At 44.1% G+C, this 12,376-nt stretch overlaps 3 protein-coding genes and 1 long non-coding RNA gene across 4 annotated transcripts; 1 reads left to right on the top strand and 3 right to left on the bottom strand.

Moving 5' to 3' along the window:
- Positions 1–2: 2 nt before the first annotated feature.
- On the bottom strand, positions 3–3,127 carry rnaseh2c (ribonuclease H2, subunit C). Its single transcript, XM_064955140.1, has 5 exons — positions 3,034–3,127; positions 1,797–1,951; positions 1,539–1,651; positions 1,082–1,201; positions 3–339 (listed from the first exon to the last, which is right to left on the bottom strand). Exons 2-5 carry the CDS (start codon positions 1,948–1,950, stop codon positions 316–318), a joined length of 411 nt encoding a protein of 136 aa, XP_064811212.1. The 5' UTR covers position 1,951; positions 3,034–3,127; the 3' UTR covers positions 3–315.
- A 72-nt stretch (positions 3,128–3,199) lies between these two features.
- LOC135527272 (high mobility group nucleosome-binding domain-containing protein 5-like) lies at positions 3,200–6,211 on the bottom strand. The gene is made up of 6 exons (XM_064955867.1): positions 6,136–6,211; positions 5,625–6,020; positions 4,122–5,457; positions 3,764–3,958; positions 3,630–3,676; positions 3,200–3,527 (listed from the first exon to the last, which is right to left on the bottom strand). The coding sequence occupies exons 1-6, from the start codon at positions 6,209–6,211 to the stop codon at positions 3,421–3,423; spliced, it is 2,157 nt and encodes a 718-aa protein (XP_064811939.1). The 3' UTR covers positions 3,200–3,420.
- Positions 6,212–6,330: 119 nt separating this feature from the next.
- On the bottom strand, positions 6,331–6,953 carry LOC135527116 (uncharacterized). The gene is made up of 3 exons (XR_010453408.1): positions 6,803–6,953; positions 6,532–6,615; positions 6,331–6,413 (listed from the first exon to the last, which is right to left on the bottom strand). It is a non-coding gene; the product is annotated as an uncharacterized LOC135527116 (long non-coding RNA).
- Positions 6,954–8,684: 1,731 nt separating this feature from the next.
- Positions 8,685–11,674, top strand: zdhhc24 (zinc finger DHHC-type containing 24). Its single transcript, XM_064955141.1, has 3 exons — positions 8,685–9,244; positions 9,486–9,763; positions 10,053–11,674. Exons 1-3 carry the CDS (start codon positions 8,934–8,936, stop codon positions 10,355–10,357), a joined length of 894 nt encoding a protein of 297 aa, XP_064811213.1. The 5' UTR covers positions 8,685–8,933; the 3' UTR covers positions 10,358–11,674.
- Positions 11,675–12,376: the final 702 nt, after the last annotated feature.

Genomic DNA, 12,376 nt, shown 5'->3' on the forward strand with positions numbered 1-12,376 from the left:
TCTGTATCACAATGGTCTATAATATGAGTATAATTGATGACAGAAAAATACAACAAAAAGAACATGGTACAATAGTAACATTAGTCACAAGAAGCAGCAAGCACAATTCACCCCTATGGATCTGTAAAAGATAGACAGTGTCCACTACAACACTAGGGACTGTGAGGAGTGTTCTACCCATTGTCCATTATTCCTATTTTTACAAACTAAGCAATGGCTACTGAAAACACAACCAAAATGTGTTTAGCGGCAGTCTTCAGCATGAAAAGGAGGGTAGAGAAGGGATTGATCTTCTTTGCTTTGGCCTCTTCCATGTCAGTCATCCACCGGCCCATGTATCTGTCAAATATGAATAATGTGTTATTACCCATGGGCCATGTATGGTAATACATCCCTGGGGCCGAGCTCCCTGCCATCCAGGACCTCTATACCAGGCGGTGGCAGAGGAAGGCCTTAAACATTTTCAAAGACTCTAGCCACCCAAATCATAAACTGTTCTCTCTGCTACTGCATGGCAAGCAGTACCAGAGCGCCAAGTCTGGGACCAAAAGGCTCCTTAACAGCGTCTACCCCCAATCTATAAGACTGCTGAACAGTTAGTCAAATGGATATCCTGACTATTTGCATTGACCCCCTTTTTATTTGCACTGACTCTCTTGCACCGGCTCTATGCCCACTCACTGTAAACTACCCACACATTCACACATACTACACTGACACTCCAACACACACAGACTACATACACAAACACACACTCTTTCACATCACATACGCTGCTGCTACTGTTTATCTATCCTGATTGACTAGTCACTTTTACCCTAACCTACATTTATATATTACCTCGTACCACTGCACATTTACTCGGTACCGGTACTCCTTGTATATAGCCTCGTTTTTGTTATTTTATTGCGTTACTATTTCCTTTTTGCAATTTTTCTTACTTTTTAACTCTGCATTGTTGGGAAAGGGCTCATAAGTAAGCATTCACGGTAACAATGTCCCCTGGTCGTATTCGTCGCATGTGACAAATACAATTTGTTTTTGATTAATGGAGTAAAACAAATTATTGTATTACACACACCGCTTCTGCCAGATCCGGCCAGGCCATTGCCATGACGATGCCGTCATCAGAGTTGGGCGAAGTCTCGAGGTTCCAGTAGGTGACTTTATGGAACATTGAGGACACCTTCACAGTCCTGTCCTGGACACACATTACCTCACATATAGCATTACTGTCAGTGTGTGAAGAGTTTAAATATGCAATATAGTGTTATACAGTATGTGTTCCTGCTGCAGACAATGGAAAAGGAAGAGTTTCATATTTCCTGGTTGGTGTGTGGGGTTCACAGCTTAAAAACGGATTATAGCTATCTTCTTTGAGTTGTTGCCCAGTGGCAAGAGCTTGTGGACATTGGTTGGTGATTACAGATAGATTAGAGGAGATTCTGACAGCATTCTTTGTGAGTTGTTGACCTGCTACAGTAGATTATGTGGATGTTGGCCAGAGAGTGATGATTTTGGCAGTGTTTACTGTTTACCTCCTGGTCAGAGCCTGGTTTGTTGACCTCTCTCAGCACCAGGCCTGTGTAGCCCTGTGGACAGCTGACCTCCTGACCTTTTAACCCACGACCCCTGAACGACACCGTTTTCTCTGTGGAAAATGTGGAATAGACACACAAGCCGTATTAAAGTAATCTGTATTGACAGTAGGCTACACACAGCACTCTGTGACATCAGATGTTGGTCTTCCACAGTCTATGTACAGAATGCATGCAGCTACTGCTGCCTCTATGTACCATGTTTTCGGTCTTTGATGGTGGCTGTGAAGAACTGGGACACCTCTGCAGGCCCGTCATGCTCTATCTCACAGGGCAGCAGGTGAACATAGGGGCATTCTGCCTGGCTCACTGAGTCCAGCTGTAATGTGGTCACACTGCAATTGGATGACATCCTGAAAGAGTGGCAAAATGTCCAAAACAGGTATATGGCCTCTATTCACTATTATAGATACCAACATGTTCTCTGTATGGACACTTAGGTATCACACTTCGATGGAAGCAAATGGTGTGGTGAATTCAGTGTTTATCTTTAGCGGCTGTAGAAAGTTACTTCCTCGGTCAAAGTGAAAACACAACACAAGAAGTGCATGGGAACCCACGACCAGAGGGGTAGGCCGTCTTTGTAAATAAGAATTTGTTCTTAACTGACTTGCCTAGTTAAATAAATACTACAAAGCAAGATCAATGAGTTAGCCAGCTAACTTTAATAAACAACCAGAAATTAATGTTTATTTTTTGGGTAATTAAGAAAACTACATTTAGATGTGTCTTTGGTTGTTGCCAATTTCAAACGTAACTTTCTAAAAAAAAAAAAAACGTTTCAGAATATTTTTGGCAAGTTAGCTGGCTAAGTCATTGGTCTGCCTTTATAGTATACCCCTTTACGGAAAATGAATGCACTGCAGCGAATTCTCAAAAAGGACTTAAATCCTTATCAACCCGATGATAACAATATAATTGGTCAAACGTTGGCTTATCGTTAGCTATTCCCTTGCTCAGCATTCAGATAGATTTTCTAAGGCATTTTCGCAAACAAATTTCAAACATTTGGTTAAGAATACTGATACAGTATGTGGCCTGAAAAACGCAGTTACACTATACAGTAACGACTCAACCATAAATAAAAATCAAATGTATTTATTTAGCCCTCCTTACATCAGCTGATATCTCAAAGTGCTGTACAGAAACCCAGCTTAAAACCCCAAACAGCAAGCAATGCAGGTGTAGAAGCAGACTTCTACATTTTTTCTAAAAAGGATCTTTGTTTCTTTTAAGAGAGAAAGAAGAAAAGAAGACGACAGTGGTCATTGTCAAACCCAAAGGTAAGATCACTGCAGACTGCACTTCGGTATCCATAGATACAACTTAAAAAGGTTAGCTACTCGCACTATTTATAACCTAACCTGTACTATCTGTCTTTTCAGCCATATATGAAGACTTGGACAGTTTCTCTGCTACATATCTCAATATTTACCTTTCAACGGTCCAGATTTCTAATGTTTTCCTCCAATTTCCATGAGGGCAAGTAAACTTCGACGTGATTGGATAAGATCGTCTTCTTCACCACAGAAAGATATGCTTTTGGCGCGTGCAGTCTCAACTCATTTGGGGTATGCTGCCCCCTACTGTGCTGGAGTGGTAATTATATCTCAATCTCAAAACAGCATTTTCAATATTCTCTTTTTAATAAAATGCTAATGATTTACATTCGGTGCATCTTGACATTAGATAAGGGATGTTCATTTCATGTTCAAGTGTTGTGGATTTCATGTTCAAGTGTTGTGGATTTAGAAGTCTGGCATTAGAATTGCAGTCACTCATATCTTGTTGAGGTTTTAGGTGAGCTGGAACACAAGGCTTGTCAGTCGTAGAAGTGATCAAACTCTTCTGAGTCTGTGTCCTGATTAGCCCCTTTCTTTTTGTGAAGTGCTTTAACTTCAGAGAAACTGTCCAAGTCTTCATATATGGCTGAAAAGACAGATAGTACAGGTTAGGTTATAAATAGTGCGAGTAGCTAACCTTTTTAAGTTGTATCTATGGATACCTAAGTGCAGTCTGCAGTGATCTTACCTTTGGGTTTGACAAGGACCACTGTCTTCTTCTTTTCTTCTTTCTCTCTTAAAAGAAACAAAGATCCTTTTTAAAAAAATGTCCAGAGCTAGTAATTTGGAGCAGTAATTTGTCAAAGAAATAACAACACTCACTGTTTTTCCTGAGACTTTGCTTGTGGAGCGAGAAGACTTTCAATATCATCATCCTCATCTGGAAAGGGATCCACAGACCATGAATACCCTTTCACTTTGTCATCTTCATCATCTTCACCATCATCATTTTCATCATTATCACCAATCACTTCTTCCTCCTCCTCTTCCGCTACCTCTGCCAGGCATTTGGATGACCTGAGAATCATAACAATTGAGTCATCATCATCATTGTCCTTATCATCACCATCATCATTGTCCTTATCATCATCATCACCATCATCATCGTCCTTATCATCATCGCCATCATCACCATCTTCATCATCGTCATTGTCTTATCATCATCATCAGTGTGTTTTACCTGTGTTCTGGTGGTGAGATGATGCTGTCGTCAGAGTCTCTCTCCTCTTCATCCTCAGGTTGCCCTGCTGCTGAGTCTTCCTCAGCATCCTGACAACGCTGCTCCTCTTCCTCTTCCTCGCCACCATCTTCTTCACCTTCTGACCCCTCCTCATTATCATCTCTTTCATCCCCAACTCCCACATCCTCCTCTTCTATCTCTCCGTTCTGAGAAGTGTGTGATTCCTCTCTTTCGTTCTCGCTCTCTTCCTCCATGCCTCTATCACCCCATTCCACCTCCTCGCGCTCTACCTGCCCTTCTGAGTCCTGTGACTCCTCTGCTTCCTCCTCTCCCCTCTCCCTGTCTTCCTCATCCTTTGCAGTGTGCTCCCTTATAGAAACGCTCTCACTCTCTGGTTGAACTTCTTCCTCTTCCTCCTCCTCCTCTCCTTCTTCTCTGTCTCTCTGTTGTGCCTCATTGCCTTCATCCTGATCTTCTCCTTGCTCTTTTTCGCCTTCATGTTCTCCCATTCCCTCTTCTTCCTTTGTTTCCCTCCCCTCCTCTCTGTCATGTTTAATTTCCTTCTCCTCTTCTCCTGTTGCTCCCCCCTCCACACTGAGTCCAACCAGACTCTCCTCTTCTCCTGTTGCTCCCCCCTCCTCACTGAGTCCAACCAGACTCTCCTCTTCTCCTGTTGCTCCCTCCTCCACACTGAGTCCAACTAGAATCTCTTCTTCTCCTGTTGCTCCCTCCTCCGCACTGAGTCCAACCAGACTCTCCTCTTCTCCCTCTGTGGCCTCCATGGCATTATCTCCTACTTCTTTCTCACTGGCTACTTCCTCCCTATGACTCACTGACTCCTTTTTAATCATTGATGCCTGCATTTGACTTCTTGACTCTTCCATTTGACTCACAGCCTCTACCCTATGACTCACTGATTCCTCCATGTGACCCACTGCCTTTGCCCTATGACTCCCTGATTCTTGAATTTGACTTGATTCCTCCTTTTGACTCAGCGACCACTCCTTATCACTCCCTGATTCGTCTCTATGACTTCCTGACTCCTCTGCACTGAATAGGTTAGCCAGTCCCCTACTCATTCTGCTCCTGTTTCTCCCTACCACCGATGTCCCATCATTCTCTGAGCTTTGGACCACAGAGGCAGAAGATACTGAAGCCTCAGGAATAACCACCTCCCCGGATCCTGCAGAGGACCTGTCTGTTGCGCTCTGTCCTGCTCTTCCTCCATTCTTCTCCTTCCTCTTCCTCCTCTCCCTGCTACTGACACTGTCTTTACTGGCCTGACTGGAGGTTCTGCTACTCTCACTGCTCTCTCCATGTCCACTCGACAGACGCACTGCAAACGCACACACAGATTTGGGTTATGATGAGTTCAACAATTACATTTAGCAGTCAGCTCGGGCCAGTGTGGCCAGAGTTGACAGTTAGCTTGGGTTTAGTTGCTGGTTCACTGTTGGTTAGTGTACAGTTAGGCACGTTTAGATTATATGAAGCAGTTCTTACCTGGTTTGATGTCGAGCTCATGTGCCAAATCGCTGCTCTTCTCTCTCTTCTGTCTGTGTCCCACACTGCTCCCTCCTTCAGTGCTAGTCGCTGCACTGGCCACCCTCCCCTGATCCTCCCCCGCCACATCCTGTACTATTCTCCATCCCTTGGTATCCGGCATGGCAGGGCTTGTTCTGGAAGTTTGAAGGCCCACTGGGGCCCTGAAATGGAGCCCAGCCGTGGCGACTCCAGCAGCCCATTGCATGGGGAACCCTGTCGGTGGTGCCTCCTGCTGGATCACAATGTGGTGTTTACTGGGTTTAGAGTAGGACTGAGGGTGCTGGACAGGGTAAGGCTGAGGGGGGTAGAGGGACTGAGGGTGCTGGACAGGGTAAGGCTGAGGGGGTAGAGGAACTGGGGGTCATAGGGGTGGAGGGGGTGAGCGGGTTGGTGAGTCATGTCTCTTTGTTGGAGTTTGGAGTGCATTCTGGTTTGGGAATCAACCCATTGGGAACGAGCATGAATCAACCAGGAGGACTGAATTGAAGGGATGCTGGGATGATGGTGGCCATTTTGGATGTGGTGTTCTTGATGCGCAGCGGCATTCTGGAGCTGTTGGACATGACCTAAAGAAAGAGAAATGACAGTGAGGTATGTTGGTGAGAGGTAAGGTGAACTGTATAAGGGTGTGTTTGTGTTACATGGAGAAAGTGGAGGTTGGGCTCCAATGGGGGGTCTGGAGCCCCTCTCTTCAGCATTGTCCTCCTCCATACTCCTCAGGCACTCCTTCAGGTGCTGCTCCAATCGCTGTGGAAGAAACTACAGGATTAACCTAGCCTGGTGTGTCTCAAATCATATCACATATGATATCTGTAAACATCTAATAAATTACTTGTTGTTATGGTGTCCGGCAGGGTAGGCCTACCTTGCGTTGGGCAGATAGTGTCTTCTGTTTGAGCTGCTGCTGCCAGCGAGGGAAGCTCTCCTCCAGATACCTTTCATACTCCACCTAGAGGGGTCAGTGGTCACAGTTAGGGATCCGGGTCATCTGGGGGCCCAGAGAGGGACAATGGTGAAGATTGTATGTAAGTGTTTGTGTTTGTCAAGGTATGGAGGTAGGTGGATGTCTACCATTCCACATGCGGGTGGTGCATGCCATGTGTGTTCATTTAATTCTTTCATATTGGTGTCCTCACTTTTATGGTATTCATAGCGGCGTTGCGGGTGACCATGTCTCTCAGAGTGTCCTGGGCTCTGTCAAACTCCTGCAGCAGCTGCCTGTTCTGCTGCTGGGCCTGACGCTCTCTCTCACTCAGCTCCTGCCACCGGCTCTGCAGCCGCACAGCCCGGCGACTGCACACATACACACAGATAGGCATGCACGCACACACATACACACAAATAGGCATGCACGCACACACATACAGACGCAGTGGTGGAAAAAGTATCCAATTGTCATACTTGAGTAAAAGTAAAAATACCTCAATAGAAAAGGACTCAAGTAAAAGTGAAAGTCACCCAGTAAAATATTACTTGAGTAAAAGTCTAAAATAATTTGTTTTTAAATATACTTAAGTATCAAAAGTAAAAAATAAAACAAAGTATGTAGTTTCATACAAGTATGAATAATTTCAAATTCCTTATATTAAGCAAACCAGGCGGCACTCTTTTCTTGTTGTTTTAATTTACAGATAGCCAAGGGCAGACACCAACACTCAGACATCGTTTACAAACGAAGCATGTGTGTTTAGTGAGTCCGCCAGATCAGAAGCAGTATGATTACCAGGGATGTTCTCTTGATAAGTGCCTGAGTTGGATCATTTTCCTGTCCTGCTAAGCATTGAAAATGTAACGAGCACTTTTGTGTGTCAGGGAAAATGTATGGAGTAAAAAGTACATTGTTTTCTTTGTGAATGTAGTGAAGTAAAATTAAAAGTAGTCAAAAATATATATAGTAAAGTACAGATACCCCCAAAAAACGACTTAAGTAGTACTTATTTTTACTTAAGTACTTTACACAACTGCACAGACGGCATGCACGCCAGCACTCACACACACACACACACACACACACACACACACACACACACACACACACACACACACACACACACACACACATACACACATTTATTCTTATATATTTTGATTCCCAAATAAAACGTACACTGCTCACTCACAGGCGCTGATCCCTCTGTAAGGTCACAAGGTCACTCTGCAGCTTTATCCTCCTGCGCTCACTGTGGGGAGGAAGACACACAGGACAGACCTACTGAACATGTACTAATTATTTTATTTCTAGAGTTTCCCGACATGGATTACTCCATAATACAGGCGACAATGACCCCTGGTGGTGGATAGATTCGGTCTTTTTTCATACTGTACAATAAACTAAAATATACTTCTCATAATCAAAATAACAGTGTTGAAAAAGCAAGTCAAAAAATAAAAATACTTTAATATCATACTAGTAGTAACATCAAGTCACAGCAATCATTCAACCCCTGTATTATCTCAAATAAAAGGATACATGAGAGGTTCTCTCTGGTTTGCGCTCTCACCTCTGTAGCAGTCCTTCTGGTCCCTGTTTTGTATAAACACCTCGGTTATCCTCGGCACCGTCCATATACCAGGTAGACATAATTTATCTTTCACTACTGGCATGACAGGAACCACAAACCTTTGAAATCGAAGGCTCACAAACAGCCGCCTGGGATTAACATGGATTAAGGGTTAGTTGGATTACTCTCTTATAGGGGGAGGAACATGGGGTATATTGACATTACTGTCATCACAGATGAATTGGAGAAACCTTAGTATCTTCGCTGTCGTCACTATGAGTAAGAAAACATATAGGACAAATAATGTTACACTAATGAATAACCTAAATAAAATGAAAGTAATGTCATTTGAATGTCTGATAGTAAATAATAAACGTTCATATTTAGGAGTTTGTTTTACTGTAAATGCACATGAGTTTTTTGTTGTAGTACAGTCCTTTAGTCATTTCACACGGATCATTTACGCGCAATGTTAAGATATGGGGGACGGTTTTTCATGTAACACAGGATACACTGACAGCTCCACTTCATTTGTTTAATGAATACGCATTTGGTGAAAATACCATCTGCGCTTATCCACACACCGATGAATGTTAATGACAACAAACAAATTGTAGTTTTGTGTATTTTACTCACTAAATCGCTAACGTCAGCATCAGATCACACACGCCCCTTTTCATTCGCCTGTCAGATATCGTGTTAGTTAAAATCAAAACAGAGTGGCGACAACAAGGAAGCATAGAGAACACAAGACCGACAAGGCACCATGACATGGTTTAGTTTCGCAGGTCGGGTGTGGGATCGCGTGGAGAAGACGTGTCTCCACCTGCCCATCGTTCTGAACACCGTTCTCGTGTTCTCCATCACGGCGGAGGTGAGCTACCTGGTTCTGGTCGAAGCGCCGCTCCAACCGGACCAGAAGAAGACCCAGTGGTCTACCGTGTGGAAGACTCTGCACCTCCTCGTGCAGTACTTCATGTTTGGCAACATCACATGGAACGCCTCGCTGTTTCTGAAAACCAGCACCAGCATTCAAGGAGTGTTCCTGGGCTCAGAAGGCATGGCACAAGGCTGGAGGTAATCTAAACAGACATAATGGTTCATCATTAGGACAAACAAACTGTTAAGACTGGTTGAATCACATGTGTGTTGAGACAATGCAATGATGACCGGAGGTATTTTCTCATCAATAGGCTGGTGGTATTCAAAAAATGGGGCAAGAGATTGTTCTCATGATTCAAATATTATTTCCCCAGTGTTCATGACACTGTTATACCTGCAGTTATTACATTGTAACACACATCTATTCCACCCACAGGTACTGCTACACATGTGAGACCCACACTCCCCCGCGGTGCTCCCACTGCTATGACTGTAAGGTGTGTGTTCTGAGACGAGACCACCACTGTGTGTTCTTCGGCCAGTGTGTGGGCTTCCGTAACTACCGCTACTTCCTCAGCTGTCTGCTGTTCATGTGGACGGGGCTGCTGTACGCTGTAGTGATGAACGCTGAGGTCTTCATCATCATCCTGAAGGAAGGAGTCACGCTGCACAGCATCCTGCTACTCCTCATGCCCTGGATCATGCTCGTCTCTGGTTAGACTGGGAGGGTGTGTGACAGAAATAGAGAGGGAGAGATAGAGAGACGGGCGAGTGAGAGGTGTGTGTGTGTGTGTGTGTGTGTGTGTGTGTGTGTGTGTGTGTGTGTGTGTGTGTGTGTGTGTGTGTGTGTGTGTGTGTGTGTGTGTGTGTGTGTGTGTGTGTGTGTGTGTGTGTGAGAGAGAGAGATAAAGGTTGTGTGTCTGTAATACAGAGAAAGGTGTATTTGTGTGTGAGCGTTGTACTATTATCTGACCCTCTCTCGCTTCTCTCTCCTCTCCTTCAGGTCAGGTGACAGCGCGGGCCTTTGCCTTTGCCTTCATCGCAGACACCTGTGTGTTGGGCTTCCTGCTGGTGGCAGCCTTCCTCTTCTTCCACCTTTTCCTCCTCCTGCGAGGCCAGACCACCAGAGAGTGGTACTCCATCCGCAGGCCCTACAACCTGGGATTACTGGGCAACTTGCGTCACGGCCTGGGTACCCGCTGGTACATCTGCTGGCTCTGCCCACTCATCCCCTCCCCACTGCCTGGGGACGGCATCCATTTCCAGGTCACAGAGTCACTGGAGTCGGATCCCAATCGCTCACGGTAACCCTGGTAATGTGACAGACACAGGTGTGTGAGGATGACAGTGACACCTTGCAGTGCAGGCGGGTGGTGTGGCTTCGTGGAGAAGTTTGACTGTAAATCTGAAAGCCTCTTCACCCACTGCTTTCCCTGTTTGCTGAGTCAGTGAGTGGGTGGGTGGGACGGCAGGTGGAGCTGCAGTATCTCAAGGTTGCTCTGTGGTACCTTGACCCATTGTCTATGTGCCGACATTATTTGATCCATTACCTAAGTCAATCAGCTAAATGAGAAAGCATGTATTTATTGGTTTGCTTGCCTCAGCAGTTAAAACAATTAAATAAGCATTGAAATGTGAGTCCACTGAAATTATAAATGTTTTGATTGTTCATTTGATTGTACTGTATTGATTTCTTGCTGACGTTTGCTGTGAAGGTAGGATTGTTGATTTGGAAGGAGATTCCCCACACTTACTAGTGCTGGAACAAGTCTTTATAATGATGTTGATGTCCACTCTTTTCATTGTTATTTGTCCTGATTGAGTGTGCCTTTGATTTATTTACCTACAAAACCTGCCTTGCCAAACCACAAATGTACACTTGGCATACAGTTTATTAAGTACACCACCCTGTTCACGAAAGTGGATCGCCCCTATAGACAATGAGTCACGTGGCCAGGGCTTGCTATATAAAGCAGGCATCGAGGCATTCAGTTACTGTTCTATTTGGGCTAAACGAGTGACCTAAGCGACTTTCAGTGTGTTATGATCGTCGGTGCCAGGCACGTCGGAGCCAGTATCTCAGAAACGTCTGCCCTCCTGGGATTTGCATGCACGACAGTGTCTAGGGTTTCTTGAGAATGGTGTGACAAATAAGGAGTTTCTAGTAAGCAGCAATTGTGTGGATGAAAACAGCTCGGTGGTGGAGGAGGTCGAAGGAGAATGGCAAGAATTGTGGAAGCTAACAGGCAAACCAATAACGGCGCAGTACATCAGTGGAGCGCAAAACGGCAACTCGGAAGGCACAACCCAGAGATCCTTGTCATGGATTGGGCTACTACAGCAGACGACCACACCGTGTTCCACTGCTATCAGCTAAAAACAACAAGAAGCGGCTCCAGTGGGCATTCGATTACCAACACGGGACAATTTACGAGTGGAAAAACGTCACATGGAACATGACAGCGATTTCAGTTTACTTGAGTGGCCTGCACAGTCCCCAGACCTCAACTCTAGAGTATCTTTGGGATAAGATGGAATGGGCAAAAGGGTATCCGACCTGGTACCTGACATTTTTATTTAACCTTTATTTACTAGATGGGTGTGCCTAATAAACTGTCAATTGAGTATGTTTTCACTTTATGTTGAGTTTAATTGAAGGCCTATTGATTGTGTTTTTACCTCAGCTGCAGACACATAGAGATTTATTGTTAATTGCAGCATGGTATGTTTTTCAAGTTTGAGAGGGATGTTTAAAGGGCCAATGCAGCCATTTTTTAGCTCAATATCAATTAAGTACCTTACTGTGATTGTTTTCATTTAACATGGTCAAAAATAGTTACTTTGCCAAGAGTAATTTCTCAAGCAATAATTTTGCTCAGACTGTCTAGGAGTGGTCTGAGTGGGAAAACAGAAAATGTGCTGTTATTGGCAGAGATGTTTGGAACTCTCTTTATTATTGGTCTATTAACTAATTTACCACCTGGTGATGTCACCAGACAGGCCAAAAATCCATCCAGCCAATACATGCTGAAATTTCAGGCGGTCTTTTCAAACAGCTCTTAACCTGAAAGGGTGTTTTCAGCATTCTCACAGTATTATTCCAACCTCATAGTGTGGAAATACAGTGCCTTGAAAAGGATTCAGAACCCTTGGATTTCTTCACATTTATTCACACTTTATTGTTCTTCAAGTGGGATTCAAATATATGTAATTGTCATTTTTTTTGTCAACAATATACACAAAATATTCTGTAATGTCAAAGTGAAAAATTATATGTTTTTGTAAGATTAATACAAAATGAAATAACTATAGTCAGTTGTTGCATAA

This window comes from Oncorhynchus masou, chromosome 32 (assembly GCF_036934945.1).
Source record: "Oncorhynchus masou masou isolate Uvic2021 chromosome 32, UVic_Omas_1.1, whole genome shotgun sequence".
In the NCBI taxonomy this organism is placed as follows: Eukaryota; Metazoa; Chordata; class Actinopteri; order Salmoniformes; family Salmonidae; genus Oncorhynchus; species Oncorhynchus masou.

Excerpts from the sequence above, each read along its gene's own strand:
- rnaseh2c (XM_064955140.1), bottom strand. The coding sequence starts at position 1,950 with ATGTCATCCAATTGCAGTGTGACCACATTACAGCTGGACTCAGTGAGC. Across the intron at positions 1,652-1,796 it reads CATCAAAGACCGAAAACATG|AGAAAACGGTGTCGTTCAGG; the intron begins GTACATAGAGGC and ends CATTTTCCACAG. Across the intron at positions 1,202-1,538 it reads AACCAGGCTCTGACCAGGAG|GACAGGACTGTGAAGGTGTC; the intron begins GTAAACAGTAAA and ends ATGTGTGTCCAG.
- LOC135527272 (XM_064955867.1), bottom strand. The coding sequence starts at position 6,211 with ATGCCGCTGCGCATCAAGAACACCACATCCAAAATGGCCACCATCATC. Across the intron at positions 6,021-6,135 it reads CCTTCAATTCAGTCCTCCTG|TTCCTCTACCCCCTCAGCCT; the intron begins GTTGATTCATGC and ends TATGACCCCCAG. Across the intron at positions 5,458-5,624 it reads TGAGCTCGACATCAAACCAG|TGCGTCTGTCGAGTGGACAT; the intron begins GTAAGAACTGCT and ends GTGCGTTTGCAG.
- zdhhc24 (XM_064955141.1), top strand. The coding sequence starts at position 8,934 with ATGACATGGTTTAGTTTCGCAGGTCGGGTGTGGGATCGCGTGGAGAAG. Across the intron at positions 9,245-9,485 it reads GGCATGGCACAAGGCTGGAG|GTACTGCTACACATGTGAGA; the intron begins GTAATCTAAACA and ends TTCCACCCACAG. Across the intron at positions 9,764-10,052 it reads CTGGATCATGCTCGTCTCTG|GTCAGGTGACAGCGCGGGCC; the intron begins GTTAGACTGGGA and ends CCTCTCCTTCAG.